Raw genomic sequence first — 26,870 nt, 5'->3', positions numbered from 1 at the left:
GCCAGTGGTCTCGCTGCAGGGAGGCCTGGTTGGATACACTGTAACAGGGGTTCGCCAAAAGTGCCGGAGTTCTTTGAAGTGGAAGCCGGCCGTTTGTGGAAGAGCAGCGCGAGAAGTGGGCGATGCCCGCCGGGGCCTGATTGGTCAAATTAGAGCAGCGTCACGCACCGCTCGCTGCCCCCCAGTGTCCAGACAGAAGGTGCGGGTGGGCACCCTGCTCTGTCCACGCTGCTCGGACACCGCTTCAGTAATTCACTCACAACTTGTTAACGCTCCAATCGCAGTTCGCGCTGAATCACTCGTGGTCTGCTTCATACCACAATGTGCTCTCCTCTCGCTTGATTATTTCAGTAAATAAATCACTTGAAGGAATTTGGTATTATAGTATATCTATTCTCTTTCAAATGGTATAAAACGTGTGTCAGAGGGTAGATTGATTGAATATCTGTCTCGCATCATTTGTGGACGAGTAGTGGAAATGCTCCTGTGCGAGATATTACGAGGGCTATTCGAAAAGTAAGGTGCGATCGGGTGCGAAGTGGAAATCACAGTGAAAATCCGACGAAGCTTTGCCCTGACGTTTTGGGCAGTGTCTCTAGTATGCCTGTCGATCGCGTCATGTCGCTCTTTTCAGTTGTGAGCGCACAGTGAGCACGTAAATATGCCTCGAAAGTAGTGGCTCCCGTCAAATATGAGGGCCTCATAAGAGATTTTGCCTGATGTCATGCAAACTACATAACGGAGCTGTCAGTGTTTTCTTATTCACGACAACTCTCAACCGGACGTTGCAGGGGCAATGTAAACGCTCCTGCAGCGTTTTCGATGGGAGGTTTTTGATCACCCAACACACAACACGTAATTGGCTCCCCTCTGAGATTCATCTCTGCTCCCACGAACCGCTTTCTGTGAAGACACTATTTTCGCACAGACAACGTGTTGCAGACCAGCGTAGAGGATTGGCGGAAAGCGCAGGCGACTGCCTTCTGTGACGAGTGCATTGTATGGTTGGTACAATGCTACGAAAGATGTCCAAGTTGGAACGGCGACTATGTAAAGAAGTAGCTGGAAGGTATAGATAACTGCTGAAAATAAAACTTTTTTGATTTCGCGACCGATCGGACATTACTTTTAGAATAGCCCTCTTACTAGTCCACCTAAATCAATCGTTACTCTTAAAACACCACGAGCATTATGTTACATTTGGTACCGTATTTTTTTCTCGTTTCAATGTCGGTCTTTAATCAAGAAAGTAAATACTTTCGTTGTTTCCTTGTCAATGATGATCAGTTGTAATACTATGAAAGGACTTTCTTGCAAATGACTGAAAACAATGCTGTAAATAATGTAAACTAAACGCTGTGGCAATATCAGCGATATTATTTTGAATAAAATCAAAGATATAGCTTGACTCGTAATAGAATCTGTGAAGTACGAGAGAACAGAGTTGAGAGTCATAATTTAGCTATTATACAGGTTGGACACCATGTAGGTCTGAGACAAGCGTTTGTGTGTGTATTTTGACGGTGTGTTGTCAGTGCACAATCTGTAGCAAGCCTTTGTTGTTGTGATGGAAATGCAATCAGTAGGCCACAGTACAATGTCAGTTAATGAAGAAGCCTTATGACAGGAATACTGCTGTGCTGTGATGGCTTATGCTGAAAAGTTACGCGCAACTGGAAGACGAACCTCAACTAAAGTAATTTTTGCCGCCAAACTCTTTCGTCTGGCTAGCAGCTTCAAGAAGAACGTACCATCCCAGACAATTAGAACTGTAAAACGCTTGCAGTGTGGTAGAATTATAATCTGGACAGCACATGGAGCTTGTTAAAATTTAGCCCCAATCCTTCGGAATAACTAAGTCAATTTTGATTTAAAATGATTCCAAAATGTGGAATATAATAGTAAACGAGCATCTGAATTCTGTGATAATTTATATATTCAATGGAACTCCCACGTACGTAGTGACTGTTGTCACCCATGTAGCGCAATGCTTTATTACCACAAGCAGGAGCCATTTCCTGTCATCGTAACAACCAACTATCACGTTGTTAAAAAGATTGAAGACTTAAATAGAAAAATGTTAGTAGCTCCGGAAACTAAAAACTTATTTTACCTCTTTCAATGTGTAAGCTATGCTCAATAATTAGTCCGAAGTATTATCTCTATTTCTATGACAACAATACTGACTGCCATTTCAAAATGAAGTTTATTAAGCGATAAATCACTCAATCTGGAAATATATATTAAAAGTTTATACTCTGATTCAGCTGTACTATTCGACTTAGTGCGTTTTGTAATTGCATATACCGATCTTCGCTATAGTATACAGGCGTCGCCTTAATACATAGTTAGTAATTGTAATTTCATGTGAAATTAATCACACATGATGCTTTTTGGTGATGAATTTTGATTATTTGGAAGAAGTGACGAACTAACACTTACTGGCGGTGAACATTATTGTAAGGCTACAATAGTTAACCATTACCGCGTTGCGTGAGAGAATAAGTAAGCCTGTTTTGATTTCAAATCACTTCAGAGTGTTGAAAATAATAGTAAACGAACATCTAAATTCTATGATGACTTGTATATTCAACGGAACTCCTGCGTACGTAATGACTGTTGTCACCCATGTAGCTATCATTGTTATATAAGTTCAGACTCAGAATTACCCAATGAGTGTTAAAAACTGTCGCCTACTTTAAGTAATTAATAATAATTAAGAACTTGTTTTCCACTAAACTGCAATTTCGTAATTGGTAACAAATTCAACTAACTAATTAAAATTAATCTATATAATTACGACTTTACACCCGTCCATTATTGGTGCAACACGCTCACTTGTAACAGTAACCATTAGTGCACACTTTCCTACATCATTTTGGTTCATCTAGGTAGCAACTTATATCTTTTCCAGTAATTAGGAACACTTAATCGCGGTCGATTGTTAGGATTTAGGGAGGAGAGGGAAGGGTAGTTACACGAACTGGAGAAGAATTTCTTGGCACTTCCGATGTATTTTTTGTGAGAAATTCAGGGTCTGCCACTGCACTTTCTACAACATTCTGTTAAATTTTCAGACGTTTCTATTTTGCTCCCCTGCTATGTATACGACCTACGTCCGTTGGTAGTGCAACATGACATGAAAGTTACACGCTGCAACACTCAGTATACAGTGGACAAATATATTGTCTCATAGTTGCCGGCCGAAGTGGCCGTGCGGTTAAAGGCGCTGCAGTCTGGAACCGCAAGACCGCTACGGTCGCAGGTTCGAATCCTGCCTCGGGCATGGATGTTTGTGATGTCCTTAGGTTAGTTAGGTTTAACTAGTTCTAAGTTCTAGGGGACTAATGACCTCAGCAGTTGAGTCCCATAGTGCTCAGAGCCATTTGAACCATTTTTGTCTCATAGTTGTTGTTGTGGCGCTCAGTCCGAAAACTGCAGCCCTCCACGCTAGCCTATCCAGGGCAGGTCTCTTCATCTCTGGATACCTACTGCAATCTACATCCATTAGAACCCGTGTACTGTAGTCCAACTTTGGTCACTCTTTGCTATACTTACCTCCCACACTTCCTTCCATTGCCCAATTGACTGTTCCTTGATGCTTGATTATGCAGTCTACAAATCGATCCCGTTTTTTAGTAAACCTGGGCAACAAATTTTCTTTTTCTCCACTTCGATTCAATACCTCTTCACTATTTATTCGATCGACCTATTTTCTGTAGCACCACATTTCATTTGTCCTCTTCTTCTCTGATCTGCTTATCATACACGTTTCACAAATCCTACATTCTTAAAACTCTTCTTAACATTTAAATATATTTTTGGTGCTAAAAAGCTCATCTTCTTCAGAAACACTTTTATTGCTGTCATCATTCTGTGTTTTTAGCATCTCTGCTTCGTCCATTCTCATTTATTTTTCTTCCAAAATAATAAAATTGATCTACTGCTTTTAATTTCTTGTTTCCCAGTGTACTTCCTTCACCATCGCCTGACTTAATGCGAGTACAGTCCATTACCGTTGCTTTATTTTTGTTGGTGTTCACCTCATAATACACGCCCCAATTTTCGAATATCGGGCTATTACACCTAATCCGGTCATTTCGTTACCTACAACTGAGCCTACGTACTTGTTACATCTCCACCCCCATCCCAGCCGCCCTTCCACCCACGCATAGTACCTCTCAAGTTTTTGTATATGACTATAGCAACACAACAGATTGGCTAGAAAATCCATAATTTATCCAAGGATAAGTAGAAATTGCTCTCCTAATTCTTCATTCTCCGTATCTACTGTAAGAAGCATGTTACTTTTAAAGGCCTTATTGATCTCTCTTGTGACCACAAAAATTGTCATTACATCGCTGTGCTATTAAATTCGGTTATGAAGCCACCTTCGGGTGAAGATTTAAGAGGTTTCTCTACTTGAAATCAGTACCGCAAAGCGGTAGTGCCACACAACCTACACAACTGCTGCAGCCATTTACTTGCAACCATAGGGGGCATTTCAACATTAGTGCACTTTATTTTGTTTGTGCTTATGAAAGTCTCCTCACACACAGTGGATGAGTCTTCAGTTTCATCAAGAATTGAGTTGCTGTGTGTGAAGCTCATGTCCACATCTACAGTTTCTTATACAATCCTGGGTGCAAGAGTGTCTTACATAATCGTTGCCGAACTTATTGGTGTCCACAGAGTTAAGCGTGTTAACTTACATCACAGATTTCGAAGCGTTTTACCAAATCGATCCCTTACGAGATCTGACGAGGAACCCCTTGAGTGTGAAATTCAGTCTTCAGTAAGGCTATTTGAAAGTGTTGTGTTAACAATTATGATAGGAGAAATATTACCTGTTAACGACTCTCCATATTCTCAGGAGGGCGACAGAAAACGACTGTACGGGAAGTGGAGAGATAGTCAGAGGTGTATGTGTTGCACATCACAAAATGGACATCATCGACATTCAAGAAATGTTCTAAACAAACCACTAACTTGCACCCTGAACACCAAATGAAAAATAGCGTGCGACAATGATCACAAAGGGTCGCACCATCAAGATCAAAGGCGATCTCCTTGGGAGTTTCAAACCTTGTATGACGTTCATCTAGGTATCCACTCTTAAGGGATGCGTATAGAATCATATTGGGGTATCAGCGTGACGAGAACTGATGGAATGTTATGGCACCCAACCAATCTGTCATGCACCTTATCGTGAAACTGGTTATCCTCTAAGGCGCAGCTGAAGATAGTCACGGAAAAAAACAAATATCCAGCGCCTGAACTTGTCCAACGGTTCCAGGTTGTTGTAGATATAATGTAATGTTTGTTCTGTTTGTCGTTGCCATTGTTCTGCTTTGTATCAACACCACTAGCACTGTAGCACTGTTGTGAGTTAGTCAACGACTAGGCAGTTCAACTACGCTGCCTAGCCTCACACTGCACTCCCCATTCGATACACCCAGTCCCGCCCCCTGCTGCTATTAGCAGCCAATATTGTGGTTGTATGGCAGACAATATGTGGGGCGACCTCGCACTCAAGGGGTCCCCTGTGATTGTTTGTCAATGCTGTCTTCTGCTTTACACATTGCCCGGCAATCCCAATTTTTTCTTCTTTTTTACAGAGTTACCTTTAGTGAGCCCTTTCACTGCGCGTGGTTATAGCACAGGGTTTTTGACTGCGTATGTCGTTTTACTTTCAATAATACCGTGTCGTATTCATCTAGTAAGAGAGGGGATCGTATGGTTTACATTAGGCTGCGGAGGACCCTGAGAAACCAAAACGCTCCTTAACTCCCTGATCTCTGGCACAAGTTGTTCACCTATTGCCTTTCATTGCGTCACAATCGTGCTTCAACATTTTACAAGAAGTCTATGGCACAAGCTCCTGACTGGGCTACTGGACTGACTGCTGGTAGAGTGCAGCGTTTCTTCACAGCAGTGGTGACAGTAGTAGCGTGGTGGGTCAATCGTCCCGTCCACATATACTCCAGAGAATATCCACGGTACTTATTTAATGTAGGGAGTGGACCTGGGACCATCGTGGAGAAGTCTATGGCACAAGCTCCTGACTGGGCTACTGGACTGACTGCTGGTAGAGTGCAGCGTTTCTTCACAGCAGTGGTGACAGTAGTAGCGTGATGGGTCAATCGTCCCGTCCACATATACTTCAGAGAATATCCACGGTACTTATTTAATGTAGGGAGTGGACCTGGGACCATCGTGGAGGGACGGGATAGAGATAAAGTCCCCACTCCTATCTGAGATCGAAGCCCGGACCTCTATCCACTAGACAGAGGCAGTCACAATATTTTACCAGAGGTTTTTACTTTTTACATACATTAATTTCCAAATTTTCAAGCAAATTTTCGAAACACAAATTACTACAAAAATGGCCTTAAATTTTAGAAAACGAGCTAATTTTAACTCAGAAAGCTTTTCAGTTGCTAGACTAAGGACTAGCTCACATGGACAGGCTTGAGGCCCTACCTAAGGCGGACAAGGAAAGAAATCCATTCAAAGGCAGAGCATACTTTTTGTAAACAAGAAATCGAATCGAACTCCGTTCTTGAGTGAACTGATAAAACCAGAAAACCACAGAGAGTGGGGCAAGAGGGAAGCAAAAAGGTCGCTAAAAAAAGAAAAAAGGAAAAGGACAGAGAGAGAGAGAAAAGCAGAAAGATTAACTTTCTCAAACCTAAGTGTCGGAGACTGAACGGAACAGTACATCCGCTAGCATAGCCACAGTCTGTGAAACTGTGTTCACGATCATTGTGCTGATTAAAATGCTAATAATGGAGGTAGTATCCGTCAGTTTTCTATCACTTTGATGTTACCTCTGCACCTCAAAATGACAGCGTTTGTGTGTAAACGTACTACACACATCTGAAAAAGTTTTGCATCACCTCGGTTCCGAGAGTTCCGGAACCTGTACAGAAAATTGGAATAGAGATCAACATAGAGATCATTTCCGCCCTTTTTACCGCTCATGAAAACCACACATTGCATGTTGTACCACCATACAACGAGACCTTCAGAGGTGGTGGTCCATATTGCTGTACACACCGGTACCTCTAATACCCAGTAGCACGTCCTCTTGCATTCATGCATGCCTGTATTCGTCGTGGCATACTATCCACAAGTTCATCAAGGCACTGTTGGCCCTGATTGTCCCATTCCTCAACGGCGATTCGGCGTCGATCCCTCAGAGTGGTTGGTAGGTCACGTCGTCCGTAAATAGCCCTTTCCAATCTATCCCAGGCATGTTCGGTAGGGTCCATGTCTGGAGAACATGCTGACGACTATAGTCGAGCGATGTCGTTATCCTGAAGGAATTCATTCACAAGATGTATACGACGGGGGCTCGAATTGTCGTCAATGAAGACGAATGCCAAATCAATGTGCTGCCGATATGGTAGTGCTATCGGTTGGAGGATTGCATTTACGTATCGTACAGCCGTATGGATGCCTTCCATGACCACCAGCGGCGTACGTCGGCCCCACATAATGCCACATCAGGGAAACTCCACATGGCCGCACTCGCTGGACACAATGTGTAAGGCGTTCAGCCTGACTGGGTTGCCTCCAAACACGTCTCCGATTCTTCTCTGGTTGAAGGCATACGCGACACTCAACGGTGAAGAGTACGTGATGCCAATCCTTAGCCGTCCATTCGGCATGTTGCTGGGCCCATCTGTACCGCGGTGCATGGTTTCATGGTTGCAAAGATGGACCTCGCCATGGCCGTCGGGAGTGAAGTTGCGCATCATGTGGCCTATTGCGTACAGTTTGAGTCGAAAAACGACGTCCTGTGGCTGCACGAAAAGCATTATTCAAGATGGTGGCGTTGCTGTCAGGGTTCGGCCGAGCCATAATCCGTAGGTAGCGGTCATCGATTGTAGTAGTAGCCCTTGGGTGGCCTGAGTGAGGCATGTCATCGACAGTCCCTGTCTCTCTGTATCTCCTCCATGTCCGAACAACAACGCTTTGGCTCACTCCGAGACGCCTGGACACTTCCCTTGTTGAGAGCCCTTCCTGGTACAAAGTAACAATGCGGACGTGATCGAATTGCGGCATTGACCGTCTAGGCATGGTTGAACTACAGACAACATGAGCTGTGTACCTCCTTCCTGGTGGAATGACTGGAACTGATCGGCTGTCGGACCCCCTCCGTCCTATACTCGCTGCTCATGCATGGTTGTTTACATCTTTGGGCGGGTGTAGTGACATCCCTGAACAGTCAAAGGGACTGTGTCTGTTGTACAATATCCACACCCAGTCAACGTCTATCTTCGGGAGTTCTGGGAACCAAGGTGACGCTAAACTTTTTCTGGTGTGTGTATATCAGTTACCTCCGGGAGAAACTGCTGTAGACTTCCTTCTGCTAGATCTGCTGACAACCGTAAATCGGTCTGTAGAATGTCATGTAAGTCGTAACGGCAGTCGTCTCTTATCATGACCATCTCCTTCCTTGACCTTGAAGGAATCACACCCACATTCATCGGAAATAATATACAATGTAAACAAACTATGTACAAGGCAGACAATTATCTCATGACAGGTGATTGTCGTAGAAGGACTGAATCGTCTTACATTTTGTTTGTGGGAGTAAATACTTCACTGTGATGGTAGTCTGATACATACAGTCGTGGCACTTCTGGTATCTGCTACGTTGTGTGCTATTGGGAGTAGGATGTTGCGGTTATATGTAGATGAACTGCGGGGAATGCCCTACTGTGTGGCGCTGTATCAAAATTCCAAAAGAATCTTCTCCATCATGTCTGATACAGTTTTAGGCAGTTTGGACATACACTGAATCGTTTCGTTTTTCGTAGTTGGAGCGATTCTGAGCTGGTGGCAGGATTTGGTGAGATTCCACATGCAATATGCAAACATTTCTCTCCGTGTGCTTGACGGATACTGCGAAACAAAGATCGAGGTGAGCTAGTTTTCCTTTCACGATCTTAGTACAATATCAGCAGCAAGCTGTTAAGTTCAAACCTTAAACCCTGATGCCTGCACACGTCTCTTTCCATCAAGAAGTTCGGTTTCTTTGCGTTGGCCAGTGAGATTCTTATTGGTAATATACTTTTTTTGTAAGTACAAACTGTAAGAAGCTGTGATAGATGATAAGCTGATAGCTTACCGAAGCCATTGATTAAAACCAAAAGCATCTCTGAACTACGCGAACACTGACAACAATATCATTCTCCAGACTTTGATAGTGTTAAAGCTATATCACCAACTAAATACGTAAACGGTATGCTCTTGAGAGATGAAGTACAGATAAATGAGTGAAATAGCGTAAAATGATCATGAAAACCTTTGACAGTTAGAAGGGGGTGGTTCTTTGACTTCTTCGCGTACAGGATAAGCGGATGGAAGACTTGATTTGTTCGAATGGTTCTTGTAAAATTCCGTGTACTCTAAAGGAGATAACGTAGACAAAATTAGTACAATCAGTTATACAGGTTTCTTTGGAGTTGTTATGAAGCAAGTACCACAAGAAATATCGATCGAAAACATACATTCAATGATTTTTCAGCAAATGGAAGTAGGCTTCCACACAAATCGCTTACAAGTGCGAAAACCTCTCACAAATCAGTAGCATCCGACTCTCACCTCTCTATGTCTTGCAGCACTGTAAGCGACTTCTGATTCGTGGCCGTAGCCGGCTGCAGTCACAAAGTGGCCTGCTGTCTGCCTGGCAGGGTGCATGCGGCCTGGCGTATCGGACTCGTGAACACTTGAGCCCGTGAATCACACTTTCGCTACGTAGCTAGTATTCGTTCACGTCATTCTCCGTTCGGCAGCCGCTGCTACGGTTTACGTCGACTAAATGATGTTGCACTCTCCTGCAGATGAGAGAATCTATTTCGCCTTGAAATGTAGTGTACGAGTGGGATTTCGAGCACTAATCTTGCAAAAAACGTCGTATTTCCCTGTCATGTGTAATCTGCTGCGTTCACATTGTCACTTTTTGCAAAACTTTTTTGCTCTCAAATGTTGTTGATTCATGCCCAGTGCATACAACTTCACATGTTTGATGGAACTGCGTAACTGACTAGGTTACTGCAAGTGTAATGGCTGCCATCCATCGTACACATAAATTCTTCGTCTCATAACACAATCTTTGTTTCTTAATGTTTCTGAGCCACTGTTCCTCACCCGCTTCTCAGAAGGAAAAATGTACATTTCCCAATTTTTTGGGCCCCCTCTGCAGAATCGGTCGTCGTTTTTGACTCCGAGCACATTGGCCTGTAGCTGCAGTACCAGCATAAAAATACAACAGGGGAAAAGTGGAATTCCTATTCTGTACTTCTCATTAATCAGTTGAATTGGCATTACGTGTGCGGCGTCTCTGGTCACGGAGCTTCCACTGGAGGATAGTGGCTTAACTCCAGGGCGAATGGGACTTGATGCTTGCGCCCCCAACCAGCTCAGCATGTCGCAGCACTACGCACAGCAGCGGCTGCCATTGGCTGATGGTGCTGCGAAAACTGGCTACGCGATTGGTGGCGTTCCGAGCTCACTTGTCTGTTGCGCGCTCTGAGGTGGTAATGGCACACTGAGTGGACTTAACCATAAGGGAAGCCAGTTCCAAACCTACGGCGAAAATTACTTCAAGTGTGATGTCAGAGGGCTGGGGATAATTGTTTCAACTTTAACGTCAAAGAGGCAAATGTTTAAACTTTCACAGCAAGACTAACAACATTTTTATCTTATGGAAAGTAGGCTCCTGATTTTTGAATTGCACTGAATTGGAATTTGCATTCGAATTGTAATTTTAATTGGAATTTGAATTTGAACTGAATTTGAATTAAGATAGTTCTGTATGAAATGCGTGTGGGGTAGTGCACCCGTGACCTAGGGGTAGTGTCTTTGAGTAGTAACCAAAAAGTCTTCAGTCCCTGGTTCGAAACCTGCCACTGCTTAAATCTCGAGCAAAAACCATCAGTAACGGCATAAGAATTTATACTCATTCTGACAACGATCTTGTCAAAGAAGGCGGAGGTATAAAAAGAGGTTCAGAGCACTCTCTTGTCCTTGGAGTAGGAAACTGCCGCTAAAAGGCGGAAGAATCAGTAATGATTAATGACATGAGGATGCAGAAGGCAATGAAAACCATTGCATTAAAGATAAATAAAGTGTATCCACAGGACATGTGACCTGTAATTCAAAAAGTGTTATGATGATCTCTCCACTGGTAAAAAATTCTGGACTAGTTCCCATGTGGGTCTAGGGGAAGGTATTGCCAAAGCGGAGGTGACCACGAGAAAAAGGCTGAATAACCAACGAGAGAGTAACTTTCTATGAGTCAGCGCCTGGAATTTCAGAAATAGGAAAGCTACAGAACCTGAAACGAGAAATACTAATGCTTAACGTAGATTCAGTTGAGGTCAGTGAAATGAAATGCAAAGGACGACAAGGATGTCTGGTCAGACGACCATAGGGAAAATGTCAGAAGTATCGGAAAACGGTGTAGCGGGAGTAGGATTCATTATGAATAGGAAAGTAGCGTGAACAGTTCAGTGAGAGGGTTGTTCTCATCAGAATAGACAGCAAACCAACACCATCAACAATAGTTCAGATATACATGCCAAAGTCGAAAGCAGATGATGAAGAGACAGAAAAAGTATATTAAGATACTGAACGGGTAGTTCAGTACGTAAAGGGAGATGAAAATCTGATAGTCATGGGGGGACTAGAATGCAATTCTAGGGGAAAGGGGTAGAAGAAATTGTTCCAGGAGAAATTGTGCTTGGTAGTAGGAATGAGGGAGGAGAAAGACAACTGAGTTCTGCAATAAATTTCAGATGCTAACAGCGAATACTCTGTTCAAGAACCACAAGAGGAGGAGGTATACCTGAAATAGTCCGGGAGGGACAAAAAGATTGCATTTAGATTGCATTATGATTAGGAAAAGATTCCGAAATTAGATATTAGATTGTAAAGCGCACTAAGTGGCAGATATAGATTCACGCTACAATATGTTATTAATGGAGAGTTTAAGAGACTACACAGAAAGAATCAGTGGGCAGAGAAGTGGGCTATAGCCATGGCGATAATGACTAGATCAGTAGGCAGTTGAGTTGAAGTGGAATGGACATCTCTAAAAAGGCAATCACAGAAGTTGAAAACAAAAACTTAGGTAGCAGGAAGGTAACTGCGAATCAATCACGTAACAGAAGAAATACTTCAGCTGATCGACGAAAGAAGGAACTGCAAAAGTGTTCAGGGAAATTCAGGAATACAGAAATACAAGTCACTTGTTGTTGTTGTTGTGGTCTTCAGTCCTGAGACTGGTTTGATGCAGCTCTCCATGCTACTCTATCCTGTACAAGCCTCTTCATCTCCCAGTACCTACCGCAACCTACATCCTTCTGAATCTGCTTAGTGTATTCATCTCTTGGTCTCCCTCTACGATTTTTACCCTCCACGCTGCCCTCCAATGCTAAATTGATGATCCCTTGATGCCTCAGAACATGTCCTACCAACCGATCCCTTCTGCTAGTCGTGCCACAAACTTCTCTTCTCCCCAATCCTATTCAATACTTCCTCATTAGTTATGTGATCTACCCATCTAATCTTCAGCATTCTTCTGTAGCACCACATTTCAAAAGCTTCTATTCTCTTCTTGTCCAAACTATGTATCGTCCATGTTTCACTTCCATACATGGCTACGCTCCATACAAATACTACAAGTCACTTAGGAATGAAACAAACAGGAAGTGCTGGGAAGCTAAGGAAAAGTGGCTACATGAAAAACTTGAAGAAATCGAAAATGAAATGATTGTCGGAAGGATTGACTCATCACGCAGGAAAGTCAAAACAACCTTTGGTTAAATCAAAAGTAAGGGCGGTAACATTAAGAGCGAAACGGGAATTCCATTGTCAAATGCACAGGACCAGAAGGAGGAGGAGGAGGAGGAGGAGGAGGAGGAGATAAGTGTTTAACGTCCCGTCCACAACGAGGTCATCAGATATGGAGAACAAGCTTGGATTAGGGAAGAATGAAGAAGAAAAGCGGCTGAGCCATTTCCAAGGAACCATTCCGGCATTTACCTTAAGCGATTTAGGAAAATCACCGACACCCTAAATCATGATGGCTGGATGCGGGTTTGAACCGTCGTCCTCCCGGATGCAAGTCTAGTGTGCTGTCCACTGCGTCACACCGCTCGGTCAGATGCAGCGGAGAGGGTAGACAGGGCGAAGAGTACACTGAGGACCTCTCTTAGAGAGAAGACTTATCTGACGACGTGATAGAAGAAAAAACAAGAGTCGATAGGGAAGAGATATGACATCCAGTATTAGAATCATAATTTAGAAAAGCTTTGGAAGATTTAAAACCAAATAAAGCAGAAGAAATACGTAACATTCCAACACAATTCCTTAAGTCATTAAGGGAAATGACAACAAAGCGATAATTCACTTCACCGTGTATAATGTACGAGACTGGCATTATACAGGGTGTATCATAATTAATGGCGTTAACGCATACATTTGAAAGTACACGATACTAGAAGCAAAAAAATCTCAGTAAACATAGGGTCGAAAATGCACAGCTTAAGAGCTACGAGCAATTTTTCATCTTCGATACTGTGAAGCAGATCTCTTCTGCTGCACGTTCTTTGCTTTCCGTATTTCGGGAACTGGTAGTATGGACCAAAACAAGAAAAAAATGTCCATTAAACATATGCCCTAAAATTTGAGGAAGAAATTTCTGAGGATGTAGGTTTGGAGTTCAGCATTGTACGCGAAACATGGACTGTGGGAAACTGGAACAGAAGAGTATCGAAGCATTTGAGATGAGGTGCTGCAGAAGAATATTGAAAACTAGGTGGACTGATAAGGTAAGGAATGTAGGAATGTGGAGGGTCTCCACAGACTAGGAGAGGCAGGGAATATGTGGAAAACACTGACAAGATGAAGGGACAGGATGACAGGATATCGGTGAACACATCAGGGAGAAACTTCCATGGTACTAAAGGGAGCTTAGAGGATAGAACTGTAAAGGAAGATAGAGATTTGGTGGGATACAACCCTCAAAGCTGCAAGTGCTGCTGTGAGATGAAAAGGTTGGCACGAGGAGGCATTACTGGGTGCACACATCAAACCAGTCGGAAGAGTGAAGACTCAAAAAAAAATGGACAATTTGAATTTCTGACCATTTTAAACTCAGTGAAGAAGTGATTGGCAACAGTGCAGGCTTTTCCAGCATGTACTGTATCCATCATCTTGGAGTCTGACATCAGGCTGCAGGAAAACACAGGTGGCCATCTCCAATCGCTATTTTGGTTTCTGACGTCACTGAGGTTGTACTAATATTCCAGGGTCCACCATATTCGGTCGCCATTATGTATTATGGCATCATTGAGCCTATGCCGGTAACCCCGGTCGGCCATCTTGAATTTCTGATTCTGACACCAACAGGATACAGCACATTTTCGATTCCATGACAGCTTATACTTAAGACAGTTGCCCAACCTTCACAGCGATGTCTTTGTAGTTGGTGGAAACATGGGCTATTTTGCAATTCCCGCCATTTTATACATAGACTGAGTAGGCTATATCAGAGCAGGATGTCCGAAATCTGATGACAGTGCAAATTGTTCGGTATGCAAATTTTGTTCAAAATTATGTAGACGGAGAAGCAATATAAATGGTGCTACAACACGATACCGACAAATATTGAGGATTTTCGAAGGGTGCCGTGAGGAACAAGCTGAGGTTAGGAACCCATGTTTTAGAAACGTCATCCAACGAGGCTACAGTGCATCAAAGCTATAGGCCCAGGCACCTGTCGCTAGGCCATCCGTTCGTCAGCAAACATGATTTCGTTAGCTGACGGACCGTAGGCGAAACATCTCGCAACGTTGTTTGTTATTCAGGGTTCGGGGCCGCTTGCTGTGATCGGCGGTGGAGAAGATAGAGCTAGTTGCTTCGTAAAGCCACCATGTCTCCTATGAATGCGATGCTCTTATTCCTCAGTGAATGTCAATTTCAGACACGTGTTTCCATCCGCAGTTTATTTTTCTCCCGTGTGCTGGAAAAGGTGGAGATTTTCGAGGGGTCCAGGAGAAAGATAAACTGAATTCAAACGTGTGTTCGAAGGCTTCATTGACTAAGGTGACACAGAACTGCATTCACAGGAGACAAGGTCTGTCTAGGCAGTAGCTAGAACGAGCTTCTCCACTGACTAGCGTGGCAATCAGTCGCAATCACAAAACACCGAACAACATTGCGAGACGCTCTGCCTACGATTCGTCAGCGTGCCATCACGTTGCTGCTAAAGGGGCAGCCTACAGACAGGCGCCGGCAGCTGCAACTCCGACGCTCTGTAGTGTCAGTGCACGATGTTTCCAGACACGGATTCCCATCCTTGATTTGTTTCTCACAACACCCTCTACACCCCCGCTAATTGTATCGATATCGTTTACTAACAGCCTGCATATGTGAGAAATAACGTGTAATTTTTTATGGCTTGTTACTTGCTTTTAGCTGTTAGTGTTTTATTTTACGATTGCAATTTCAGCGTTGTGCCATTGTCAAGCACCTACAAAACGCAATTCAACGTAATGAGTACAGCGTAATGTGGGATTAACAGTACATACAAACATTTTTGCAGTTTGTTAGCATTCAAACAGTTCCAAGGATTTTGACATGTAGGTTGACGTTAGGCAGAGATAACAACGTAATACGCACATCAGTATATGATTTTATATGCTGCAGTTTTGCAGTTTTTAGCACTTTGTGTATATCACGACAGCTTGACACATCTAAAAGTGTGCTCTTATGATACATTAGAGTAACTGACTAAAACAATCGAGAAATTTTTTATTGCTAAGGTCTCTTTGTTCATTGAGTATGTATTGTGGTTGTTCTTTGAAAACACTCTAAATTCTGATTTCTTCTAGAGCGCCCATTAATCTGTCTTGCTCTACTCTAAGTATTACTTTTAAAGATTCCTCGATGCTGCTAGAGTTATGTTTGTAGTTTCGAAGATGTTCACTAAATGAATGTCTACAGTTCTCGAGTATGTTTGTGTGCTCTCTGAATCTGGTGGAGAAACATCTACCTGTTTGTGTCCTAATAGAAGGTTTCATACTCATCACATTAGATTTTATAATTCCCTGTTGGTGTAAATGGTTTTTATTTCATGAGTTGTGTGGCTAACAACTTCGTTGTTCGTGCAAAATACTATTCGTACTCTAGCTTCACGAAAATTAACGGCTATTCTATCTGATACGGTATCGTAATTAGCTAAAGCGATGTATTCCGTTTTTTTATGGTTCTGCTCTACCTTATTATGGCGCTATGAGTATCAGACAGAACAAGCGATAATTTTTCTAAAACTAATGTGCAAATCGAGTTCCGTCGAACAACAAAATAGGGACTATATTCAGACACACCACTCACGAATTAAAACCCATGCAAACATCGTAATGCAGAAGTTACTCCAACTCAAGTGGGAGACACTCAAGCCCCCGCCCTATAGTCCTGATCTCTCCCCATGCAATAATCACGCCAGTCGATGATTCCAGGTGGTTAAAGGTGCGCAGCAGGCAGTTATGGACTTCTTCACGCAGACGGGTGCTGTGTTTTAACAACGGGTGTCTTTAACCATGTGCGTCGGTGAGATGATCGTCTTAAAGCTCACGGCTATTTTGCCTGATTCGCATACCGACTCTGAATTGTACGACATTCGAACGGAAACCTTTCGATCGTCCGTTATGGTATTCATCGTAGGAAAGTAACTCCGACTATCTCCATATTTACAAATAAAGTATTCCAGATCGAACGGCTAATATCGATCAAAAATCATTTTAAAATACGGAAAAGCTTATGTTCAAGTAATCATCAAAGTTTTCTATCTATAAACATCCGCGACTGTATACAATCGATATTTGAAGATTGACAGTCTAAAGACTACAAACAAGTATCTAAAGAAGCAACGCTATATAATTAAGAACTTTGATCAATAGATTCACAAGAACCGTAAATGATGTATTATTTGGCAACAAGCTGTAGATTTTCTTGAAAGAATGTAGACTAATCCATGCAATGCTCACAGAGACGTATTTCCGAAAATAGAAGTCGCGGTGTTGTCGTTCATTCTTCCCTAATTCGACATCGAAGTGCAAAAATTGTTTCAGTTAAGTGATTAAAATACAGGAAAAGTGAACAGCTCGTGGCTAAGATTTGAATAATGGGATCATTGTTGCTTTTGGTAACTGACGACTGGTGAGGACACACAGAAAATATGCAGCATATCCGCATGTCGCATTTGTCAAGATCATAGTTTCCCATTCTGTTGTGTTTGAAATATTACATTTATTTTTTATTATGAGGTACATTTCTCCTCAGGCTTGTCTTATAAAATGATTTCTACGTCTTGTGGTATCAAAAATATAGAGCTTTTTCCTCTGCTAAACCAAGAATGTTCCATACTGTTAATAATCGAATATCTTTCAAAGGTTTCTTCAGCAATTTTTTTTCTAGTTTACAACTTTTTGTAGAGTTATCTGCCATTGCGTCTTAGACTTAACTCTGTTTGTGCTAAAAATGAATGAAAAAGGATATTCCAGTTAACTGGTAAAAAAGCTATCACGAGGCAAGATAACAATAAGAGTAGTCGCTTAGAAATAACATGCTTATAATCCTGCTCATGAAAATCTAGTGGACAAGAAGGAACGATTTCAAAATGCTACCAGTCAGTTGAAGGCAGAAAGTTTGGTAGTTAAATAAATTACAGCTGTGAAATTTAAAATTATCCCAGCCAATTAAATGTTCGAAGAGAAAATCTCTTCGAATAACAAATGACACTTCCTAAAATATTTCAGTTTCTAGAACATGACTATAAAACGCTTCTGCTGACTATAAAACTCAAACTGTCCACGTTGATAAATGAAAATTATGGTATATTTGTGCTGTAGTGTGCGATGGTATATAATATACAGCTGTATGAATCTAACTGCAATAAAATTAATGCTTGCTGTTTCCATACCATACAACAGCGTGTTTTTCTTATGCCGCAGGAACATGTATTGTAACTACCACTCATATTATGCTACACCACTTATCAGTGGCAACGACGATAAGCAACATACTGTATTAGTCCATAGGAAGCAGATAGTCGGATTTTTGGAACTGTCATAGACATAAACAATAGATACCTACCAATTACGTTCATGCTGCACATTCACATTCTATATTCCATAAGGAAAGGTTTAACATTTTCCTTCGATATGCATCTCTGGAATGACTGGTGCAGTGTTTTATTTAATTAAAATGCTGATAGTAAACACACGTGCAGGGATATGTGACAGCCCTATTCAGAATTTTCTACTTTCTACAGCGGAGATTCAATTATATTCTTCCCATCAAGTGTAATTAATGTGATAGCACAAAGCCATCGAATTGTTGCCTACTCGAATACATAAAGAAGGGGAACACACGTTGGCAAGAGCATGTGCATTAAATCATGTAAACGCGCAATATGTACGCAAGACAATACCAGTTTTACAAAATTTTCAAGAAATTTCAAATTTCAATACGTATAGGAATCTATACTCCATAGTACTAAAATATACAAAAGGATTAAATACTAATATCTCAGTGTTATTAAATGCAGGTACGATATTAAAATTATCACATTTAGCTACGCTGGTATTTCGTTCCACTTTCAGCAACTGATTTTGATAGATGCAGAACAGTAATCTCTGGATTACTATAAGTCAATCTTCATACTTTAAATTTTCATATGGACATGTAGATTTGCGGCACAGAAAGAGATCTGGATTTATTTGTATTTTACACATCAGATACAGTTTCTTCAGTGATCCAGAAGGAATAATCGACAAGTTCTACTTTACGTCTGTTAACATCTCACTGCTTTACATCTACAATCATATTGTACCACATATGTTTGTCTACTGTCTTGAATCATACCTCCATTATTTGGTTTAAATTACTTATGTTGTTTTTGGTCAGAATTCCCAGACTTACGTTGCAAAATAATATATACAAATAACTATTTCTAATGAAGTATTCATGCATTTACAAATTTGTTAGTTATGTGAAGCTATAATCTTGCATTGTCTTTTAATGTACAGGTTCTACTCAAGCCAAAATCGTAATAGAACATTTGAAATTATCTGTTGTTTGATTTACATAGAGAACCAATTTTATGCAAATTGTACCTAACGTTCTAAGAATTTGAAGGAATTAGAATTTCAGCTAGTGTTTTGTTCTAACTGCAGCATAAGGAAATGTTCAGACAAGTATGCTTAATTTAGCAAGGAGAGTAACATATATTATGTAAACTTGTCACTGCTACGATTTCACATGACGATGTCCAGACAGCTCCATTATATATTAAACTAAAGTAACTTTACTTATTTGACTAATTATAAGATATTCTCTAACTATTTACATTTTGATTACATTTCAGAGACATTTTCATGATTGAAACGGCAATAAATGTTAAACATATTAAAAAGCTAACAGACACCATTAAAGATCTAACAACATACATTAAACTTCGACATACAACATTACATAAATGTTAAACATGTCATCTAAATTTTTATGCACTAACTAATAATAACTTCTAACAGTTACCATTTGCGGGCACTGTAGCTCCTATACATCTACTGTACATAAATGTAATCAAACTCGTTGTCAGTATTCACTGACAATCGCATTTCAGTTTGTACTAACATGCTTCAATACAGTAAATGAATTACATGTTTATGTAATAAATAGCTCTGGACCATGAGAACTAATGGATTACATAGATTATTATCGATGATCTTCACATAATTAGTGTTGCATAGAAGGTACATGTTATGGTCGCAAATGAATCATAAATTTACACGAATCAAAGTTTTTGAAGATATTTTCCTGTTGTCTAAACGACACTCGCGACCACGGGAGATGACATTTTATGCGAAACCTGCTCCTGTAGATACACATGGAATATTTTTCACTATCAAAGTGTTCACCTAATGTCTGTTCTTTTCGCTAGGAACATTGCAGTAATCAAAGGTTGATAACTTTGCGAGCAAAAGACTTTTTCTTATATTGCCTATTATTGTTTTATTGAACAGGCAGTTCTAATCAGTGTCAGTTAGTATCTGCACTAGGTTCTACCACACAGAGATAATTCACGTTATGTGGAAAACAAAAGTATGCTTCCAGTATTTAACAATCTTTTCAGTGATGTACGGAATCACATACACTGGCTCTCTCGCTGTGTCTAGAGATAGTCACGATATTATGACATATTTTTAGAGAATAGTGCTGTGTGTGTCATGAACCCGCTAAGGACAGAACTGAAATTCAAGATAGTCATCTTGTAAAATTTGCCATATATCGTCATGTATTCACATGCAGCGCCATATTATCACACAAGTATTCTGTTTCAATAGAATTATCGCAAAAGACCTATTTAATTTTCTCCATTTTGTTAATACACCTGTAGGAAGTAAATGCATTGGATGTTTAATTTGGAGGCACCCATCCATTTATCACATTCTATTGTTTTTAAGATGAATGAAATTGGGAAAACATTTGTATTTTTGTTTCACTGAAACACGTTGATGGAAATAACGATTATTGTCACTGAAACAGAAAGAAACGAGGGAAAAAGATGTATTTCGTTGTTTGCATTGGATAGGCAAAGATAACGTGCTCTTTCGGATTGGATTACGGAAAGTCTGAAATGTAGTTGACATCAGCACAGTTTTGTTCCATTGGAAACACTCCGTGAACGCCTACATGTATTTCATTCAAATCTTATTATGCTGGACGTGACTTAGGACAGTATCATCTTCTGCGCACTCATCCTAGCTTCCTTCTCAGTGAGGGTAGCGATTGTTCGGAGTAAGCACAACGCAGCACCACAACTCGATAGCCTGACAGCATCCTCCACTTCTTCTAGTAAAATGAAGGCGTTGCCGGATGTCTTTGGGAACAGTTCAGTAGTTCCAGCGGTCCAACGGAACGCAATGACTTTGGACACTGTTTCCTTTTTTTTTTTTTTTCAGCTACCAAATACTATATCGGGTAGTCTAGAACGAGGTAATGGTCCACATAAATCGTGTTTATTCGAGCACATGTGCGCATCAGACACTGTGGCCCCCAGTCTGCTATGTGGCCCACACACTCCAGGTGAAACTGTGACCGCTGCAGCAGTATACTGCAGGGCAGACGACCCTGCACAGCTTTCTCAGTCACTACCCCTGCCACCTCTACATCAGATTGTCATGCGGGCAGGCTACTGGCAGGAGCAGGAGAGCACGGTCATCTTGGGGAAGCGACGCAGCACCACCACAGAGTTGTCGTTGTAGAGCAGCGTCAGGTCCGACAGGGCAGAGGGCGCGCAGCACGGCGCCGGCACCTCGTCCTGCCCCAGCGACCGCACCAGCGACTGCAGGAACGCGTGGTTCGTCCAGCCCAGGCTCTGCAACACAACACAAGGGGGTCGCGCTTTAGGCTTGCCAGTAGGGCCCTGAGGCCTAGTGATCTCTAGAAATACACTACTGGCCATTAAAATTGCTACACCAAGAAGAAATGCAGATAATAAATGGGTATTCATTGGACAAATATATTGTACTACAACTGACATGTGATTACATTTTCACGCAATTTGGGTGCATACATCCTGAGAAATCAGTACCTAGAATAAGCACCTCTGGCCGTAATGACGGCCTTGATACGCCTGGACATTGAGTCAAACAGAGCTTGGATGGCGTGTACAGGTACAGATGTCCATGCAGCTTCAACACGATACCACAGTTCATCAAAAGTAGTGACTGGCGCATTGTGACGAGCCAGTTGCTCGGCCACCATTGACAGACGTTTTCAGTTGGTGAGAGAACTGGAGAATATGTGGCCAGGGCAGCAGTCGAACATTTTCTGTATCCAGAAAGACGCGTACAGGAGCTGTAACATGCGGTCGTGCATTATCCTGCTGAAACGTAGGGTTTCGCATGGATCGAATGAAGGGTAGAGCCACGGGTCGTAACAATCTGAAATGTAACGTCCACGGTTCAAAGTGCCGTCAATGCGCACAAGAGGTGACCGAGACGTGTAACCAATGGCATCCCATACCATCACGCCGGGTGATACGACAGTATGGCGATGACGAATACACGCTTCCAATGTGCGTTCACCACGATATCGCCAAACACGGATGCGACCATGATGATGCTGTAAACAGAACCTCGATTCATCCGAAAAAATGACTTTTTGCCATTCGTGCACCCAGGTTCGTCGTTGAGTACACCATCGCGGGCGCTCCTGTCTGTGATGCAGCGTCGAGGGTAAACGCAGCCATAGTCTCCGAGCTGATAGTCCATGCTGCTGCAAACGTCGTCGAACTGTTCGTGCAGATGGTTGTTGTCTTGCAAACGTCCCCACCTGTTGACTCAGGGATCGAGATGTGGCTGCACGATCCGTTACAGCCATGCGCATAAGATGCCTGTCATCTCGACTGCTAGTGATACGAGGCCGTTGGGATCCAGCACGGCGTTCCGTATTACCCTCCTGAACCCACCGATTCAATATTCTGCTAATAGTAATTAGATCTCGACCAACGCGAGCAGCAATGTCGCGATACGATAAACCACAATCGCGATAGGCTACAGTCCGACTTTTATCAAAGTCGGAAACGTGATGGTACGCATTTCTCTTCCTTACACGAGGCATCACAACAAAGTTTCACCAGGCAACGCCGGTCAACTGCTGTTTGTGTATGAGAAATCGGTTGGAAACTTTCCTCATGTCAGCACGTTGTAGGTGTCGCCAACGGCGCCAACCTTGTGTGAATGCTCTGCAAAGCTAATCATTTGCATATCACAGCATCTTCTTCTTGTCGGTTACATTTCGCGGCTGTAGCACGTCACCTTCGTGGTGTAGCAATTTTAGTGGGCGGTAGTGTAGCAGGCTCAACCTTCTCAAAGCTACGTAAAGTATTTGACACGTGCGCTTGCAGCTGCTTAACAGTTGTTTGCGTAGAGGGTGTATCTGAACGCCACCGACAACATTTCGGTATACGTTCACAGATATTTTTTGAGTACTTCGGTACAAAGTATCTGTCACCAACGGTGGCTCGTTAGGCATTCCATTTAGTTTGACCTCTTACCCCGATATCTGTATTGAATTGAAAACACCAGTAGAAAAGTGAAACTGTCTACAGTGTGTTGTATGTTGCTTGTTTGGAAACAATCTTGTTCTGTTTACGCACGAAACTTGGTATGAACAACATTAAAGCGCACTTTACTCTTCTCTCTCAGGCTTTCGTACGAAATAGTCCCTTCTATCGCGGGTTTTATTTTCCTGCCAGTGTTAGTCGTATGTTAAGAGTCATACGCAGTAGTATGGATATGGTTACTGTTGAAGACTTGGTATACATGCACTTCCCTTAAGGGTTCACCGAATGCAGTTATGACGTGTTTTTGGCACCCTCATTCTAACAGATAATGAGTGGATTCCATAAGGCACCCGACAGGAATGCACTTCGGAATGGAAATATATATGTAAAGAGCTCTATAACACCAATACGGAATACAGTGATTCTCATACTGATGAAGAGCTTCTGGAAAATGGGTACGATGGACATAGAAGGACGGAGACAATCAAAAAAACGCATTTCCAAAAGTCAAACGGACAACCATAGAGTGTGCTGAAAAAGCTCGGGGGAAGCACCTAACACATGCGCGAGGATCTACACCAGACCAGGCATTATAATTATTATAAAATTCCGAGGTCATTAAATACGCATCAAAATAAAAGGGAATTTAGAGGCTACATAAAGAAGGACCACTTAACACGGAATTTTCTTGTACTTCTACCAGAAAAGAAGAATCAACTGCTGCGATTGACCACCAGGTTTTGATGAAATACACCCGGAGTTTCTTTTTCAATGCAGTAAAATAACGCAAAAATGACTTACTTAGTTTTATTAAAACATTCTGCCAATGGGAATCGTACCAAAGCTTGAAACTACGAAGACAATTTCCATGTCAAAACTAAATAGGCCACCCGCTAAGCAATAAAGCTGGAGACCAATAACTTTAAGTTGCTGCTACAACCTGCAGGTGCTCGTGTGACTTCAGATTCACGTGTACATAGGTGTGATTCATTTATTGTAAATTATTAATCTGTCGATCTGTGTTTACAATAGTCTCATACAATATGTGCATTTTTTGATATACACTCCTGGAAATGGAAAAAAGAACACATTGACACCGGTGTGTCAGACCCACCACACTTGCTCCGGACACTGCGAGAGGGCTGTACAAGCAATGATCACACGCACGGCACAGCGGACACACCAGGAACCGCGGTGTTGGCCGTCGAATGGCGCTAGCTGCGCAGCATTTGTGCACCGCCGCCGTCAGTGTCAGCCAGTTTGCCGTGGCATACGGAGCTCCATCGCAGTCTTTAACACTGGTAGCATGCCGCGACAGCGTGGACGTGAACCGTATGTGCAGTTGACGGACTTTGAGCGAGGGCGTATAGTGGGCATGCGGGAGGCCGGGTGGACGTACCGCCGAATTGCTCAACACGTGGGGCGTGAGGTCTCCGCAGTACATCGATGTTGTCGCCAGTGGTCGGCGGAAGGTGCACGTGCCCGTCGACCTGGGACCGGACCGCAGCGACGCACGGATGCACGCCAAGACCGTAGGATCCTACGCAGTGCCGTAGGGGACCGCACCGCCACTTCCCAGCAAATTAGGGACACTGTTGCTCCTGGGGTATCGGCGAGGACCATTCGCAACCGTCTCCATGAAACTGGGCTACGGTCCCGCACACCGTTAGGCCGTCTTCCGCTCACGCCCCAACATCGTGCAGCCCGCCTCCAGTGGTGTCGCGACAGGCGTGAATGGAGGGACGAATGGAGACGTGTCGTCTTCAGCGATGAGAGTCGCTTCTGCCTTGGTGCCAATGATGGTCGTATGCGTGTTTGGCGCCGTGCAGGTGAGCGCCACAATCAGGACTGCATACGACCGAGGCACACAGGGCCAACACCCGGCATCATGGTGTGGGGAGCGATCTCCTACACTGGCCGTACACCACTGGTGATCGTCGAGGGGACACTGAATAGTGCACGGTACATCCAAACCGTCATCGAACCCATCGTTCTACCATTCCTAGACCGGCAAGGGAACTTACTGTTCCAACAGGACAATGCACGTCCGCATGTATCCCGTGCCACCCAACGTGCTCTAGAAGGTGTAAGTCAACTACCCTGGCCAGCAAGATCTCCGAATCTGTCCCCCATTGAGCATGTTTGGGACTGGATGAAGCGTCGTCTCACGCGGTCTGCACGTCCAGCACGAACGCTGGTCCAACTGAGGCGCCAGGTGGAAATGGCATGGCAAGCCGTTCCACAGGACTACATCCAGAATCTCTACGATCGTCTCCATGGGAGAATAGCAGCCTGCATTGCTGCGAAAGGTGGATATACACTGTACTAGTGCCGACATTGTGCATGCTCTGTTGCCTGTGTCTATGTGCCTGTGGTTCTGTCAGTGTGATCATGTGATGTATCTGACCCCAGGAACGTGTCAATAAAGTTTCCCCTTCCTGGGACAATGAATTCACGGCGTTCTTATTTCAATTTCCAGGAGTGTATCATGGCGTTACGCTTCTGTGAAGAAGATACTAACGTCTGGTAAAGCAAAACTAAGCTTCTGAAGATCACAAATTTATTCGTCAAAATCAGGAAACTGAAATAAATATATCTGTCCAGCTGATGACTGAATTTTATTCTGAAACATTATGACCCACAGTCAAGTAGCAGGCTCGTCTATTTTTGGAGCGCAATTTAGCAGCGTGCCATGGATTCGACAGGTCCTTGATAGGTTTAAGTACGTATGTGGCACCAGAAAGTCTCGTTCCAGGCCACACAATTCACGTAAATTACGGGCGGATGGTTTTTAGGTGCGGAGATGGCGCTCTTTAGTATCCCATATGTGTTTCGTCGGGTTCAGGTCAAATGAATTTATTACCCAAGACATGAGCCTGAACTCGGTATCATGTTCCTCGAACTACTTTAACGCAATTTTGGCCTTATGATAGGACAGCTATCCTGCTGGAAGATACCACTGCCATCGAGGAAGACATCAATCATGATGGACCAGAGGAGGTCCACAATGATGTTCACTTAGTCTCCATATATCGTGCTGCCTACGATTACTACCACACGTGCCGTGGAAACCCAGGCATGTATCTCCCGTAACTTAATACTGCCTCACCAGCCTCCGTCCGTGTCGCAACTATTCGTCTAGAAGATGGTGTAGCCGGACACAAGTGTCGAAGACAGTTTTGTCATTCAATTATGGCCCAATCTCTGTGATCCCGTGAACACTGCAACCGCAGCTGGCAATCTCGTTCCACCAACGTGGGAATAAGCAAGGGTCCGTCTACTGCGGATCCTCATGTTCGACAATGTGCGCAGAACGCTGCGCGTGCGCCGTGCGCCAGCGTTGTAGTCTCACAGACGACCTTTCAAGGATCGCCGACAATGACAATCTTGCTTTACAGAACTTGCGAACCTCCGACGTCCACAGCCCACGATGAGGTCACCTACTCATGGATTCACCGTCCATGCTGTCCCTCAATCGCTGCTTTTCTTAGGTGCTCAAGACAATAGGAGCTATTTCGGTGGTGCTCGTTCCCAGTCGCCGGGTCTTAACTATATCTCCCTTCTCAAAGTCGCTTATGTCAGTGGAGTTCCCCATCTGCGGATGGTATCGTCGTTAGAATGATTCCTCATCTGTCTCTGCTGGGCTTATACTCTTTCATCACCGTTTCAGGCACCCTCAACACCAGTCTCACAGTGGATAACGGTCAAAATCGTTTGG

At 43.0% G+C, this 26,870-nt stretch overlaps 1 protein-coding gene across 1 annotated transcript in view; it reads right to left on the bottom strand.

Annotated features, from left to right (window-relative positions):
* Positions 1-18,770: 18,770 nt before the first annotated feature.
* LOC126456090 (uncharacterized) overlaps positions 18,771-26,870 on the bottom strand; it is an 891,834-nt gene continuing 883,734 nt past the window's right edge. The window contains exon 11 of the mRNA XM_050091846.1: positions 18,771-21,460. Coding sequence (XP_049947803.1) covers positions 21,275-21,460 — 186 coding nt within the window. The 3' untranslated portion in view covers positions 18,771-21,274. The remainder of the gene's footprint in view (positions 21,461-26,870) is intronic.

Source organism: Schistocerca serialis, chromosome 2, assembly GCF_023864345.2.
Source record: "Schistocerca serialis cubense isolate TAMUIC-IGC-003099 chromosome 2, iqSchSeri2.2, whole genome shotgun sequence".
NCBI classification, from domain to species: Eukaryota; Metazoa; Arthropoda; class Insecta; order Orthoptera; family Acrididae; genus Schistocerca; species Schistocerca serialis.
Note: the sequence above shows the minus strand (reverse complement) of the source record. Positions and strands in the feature narration are given on the sequence as shown.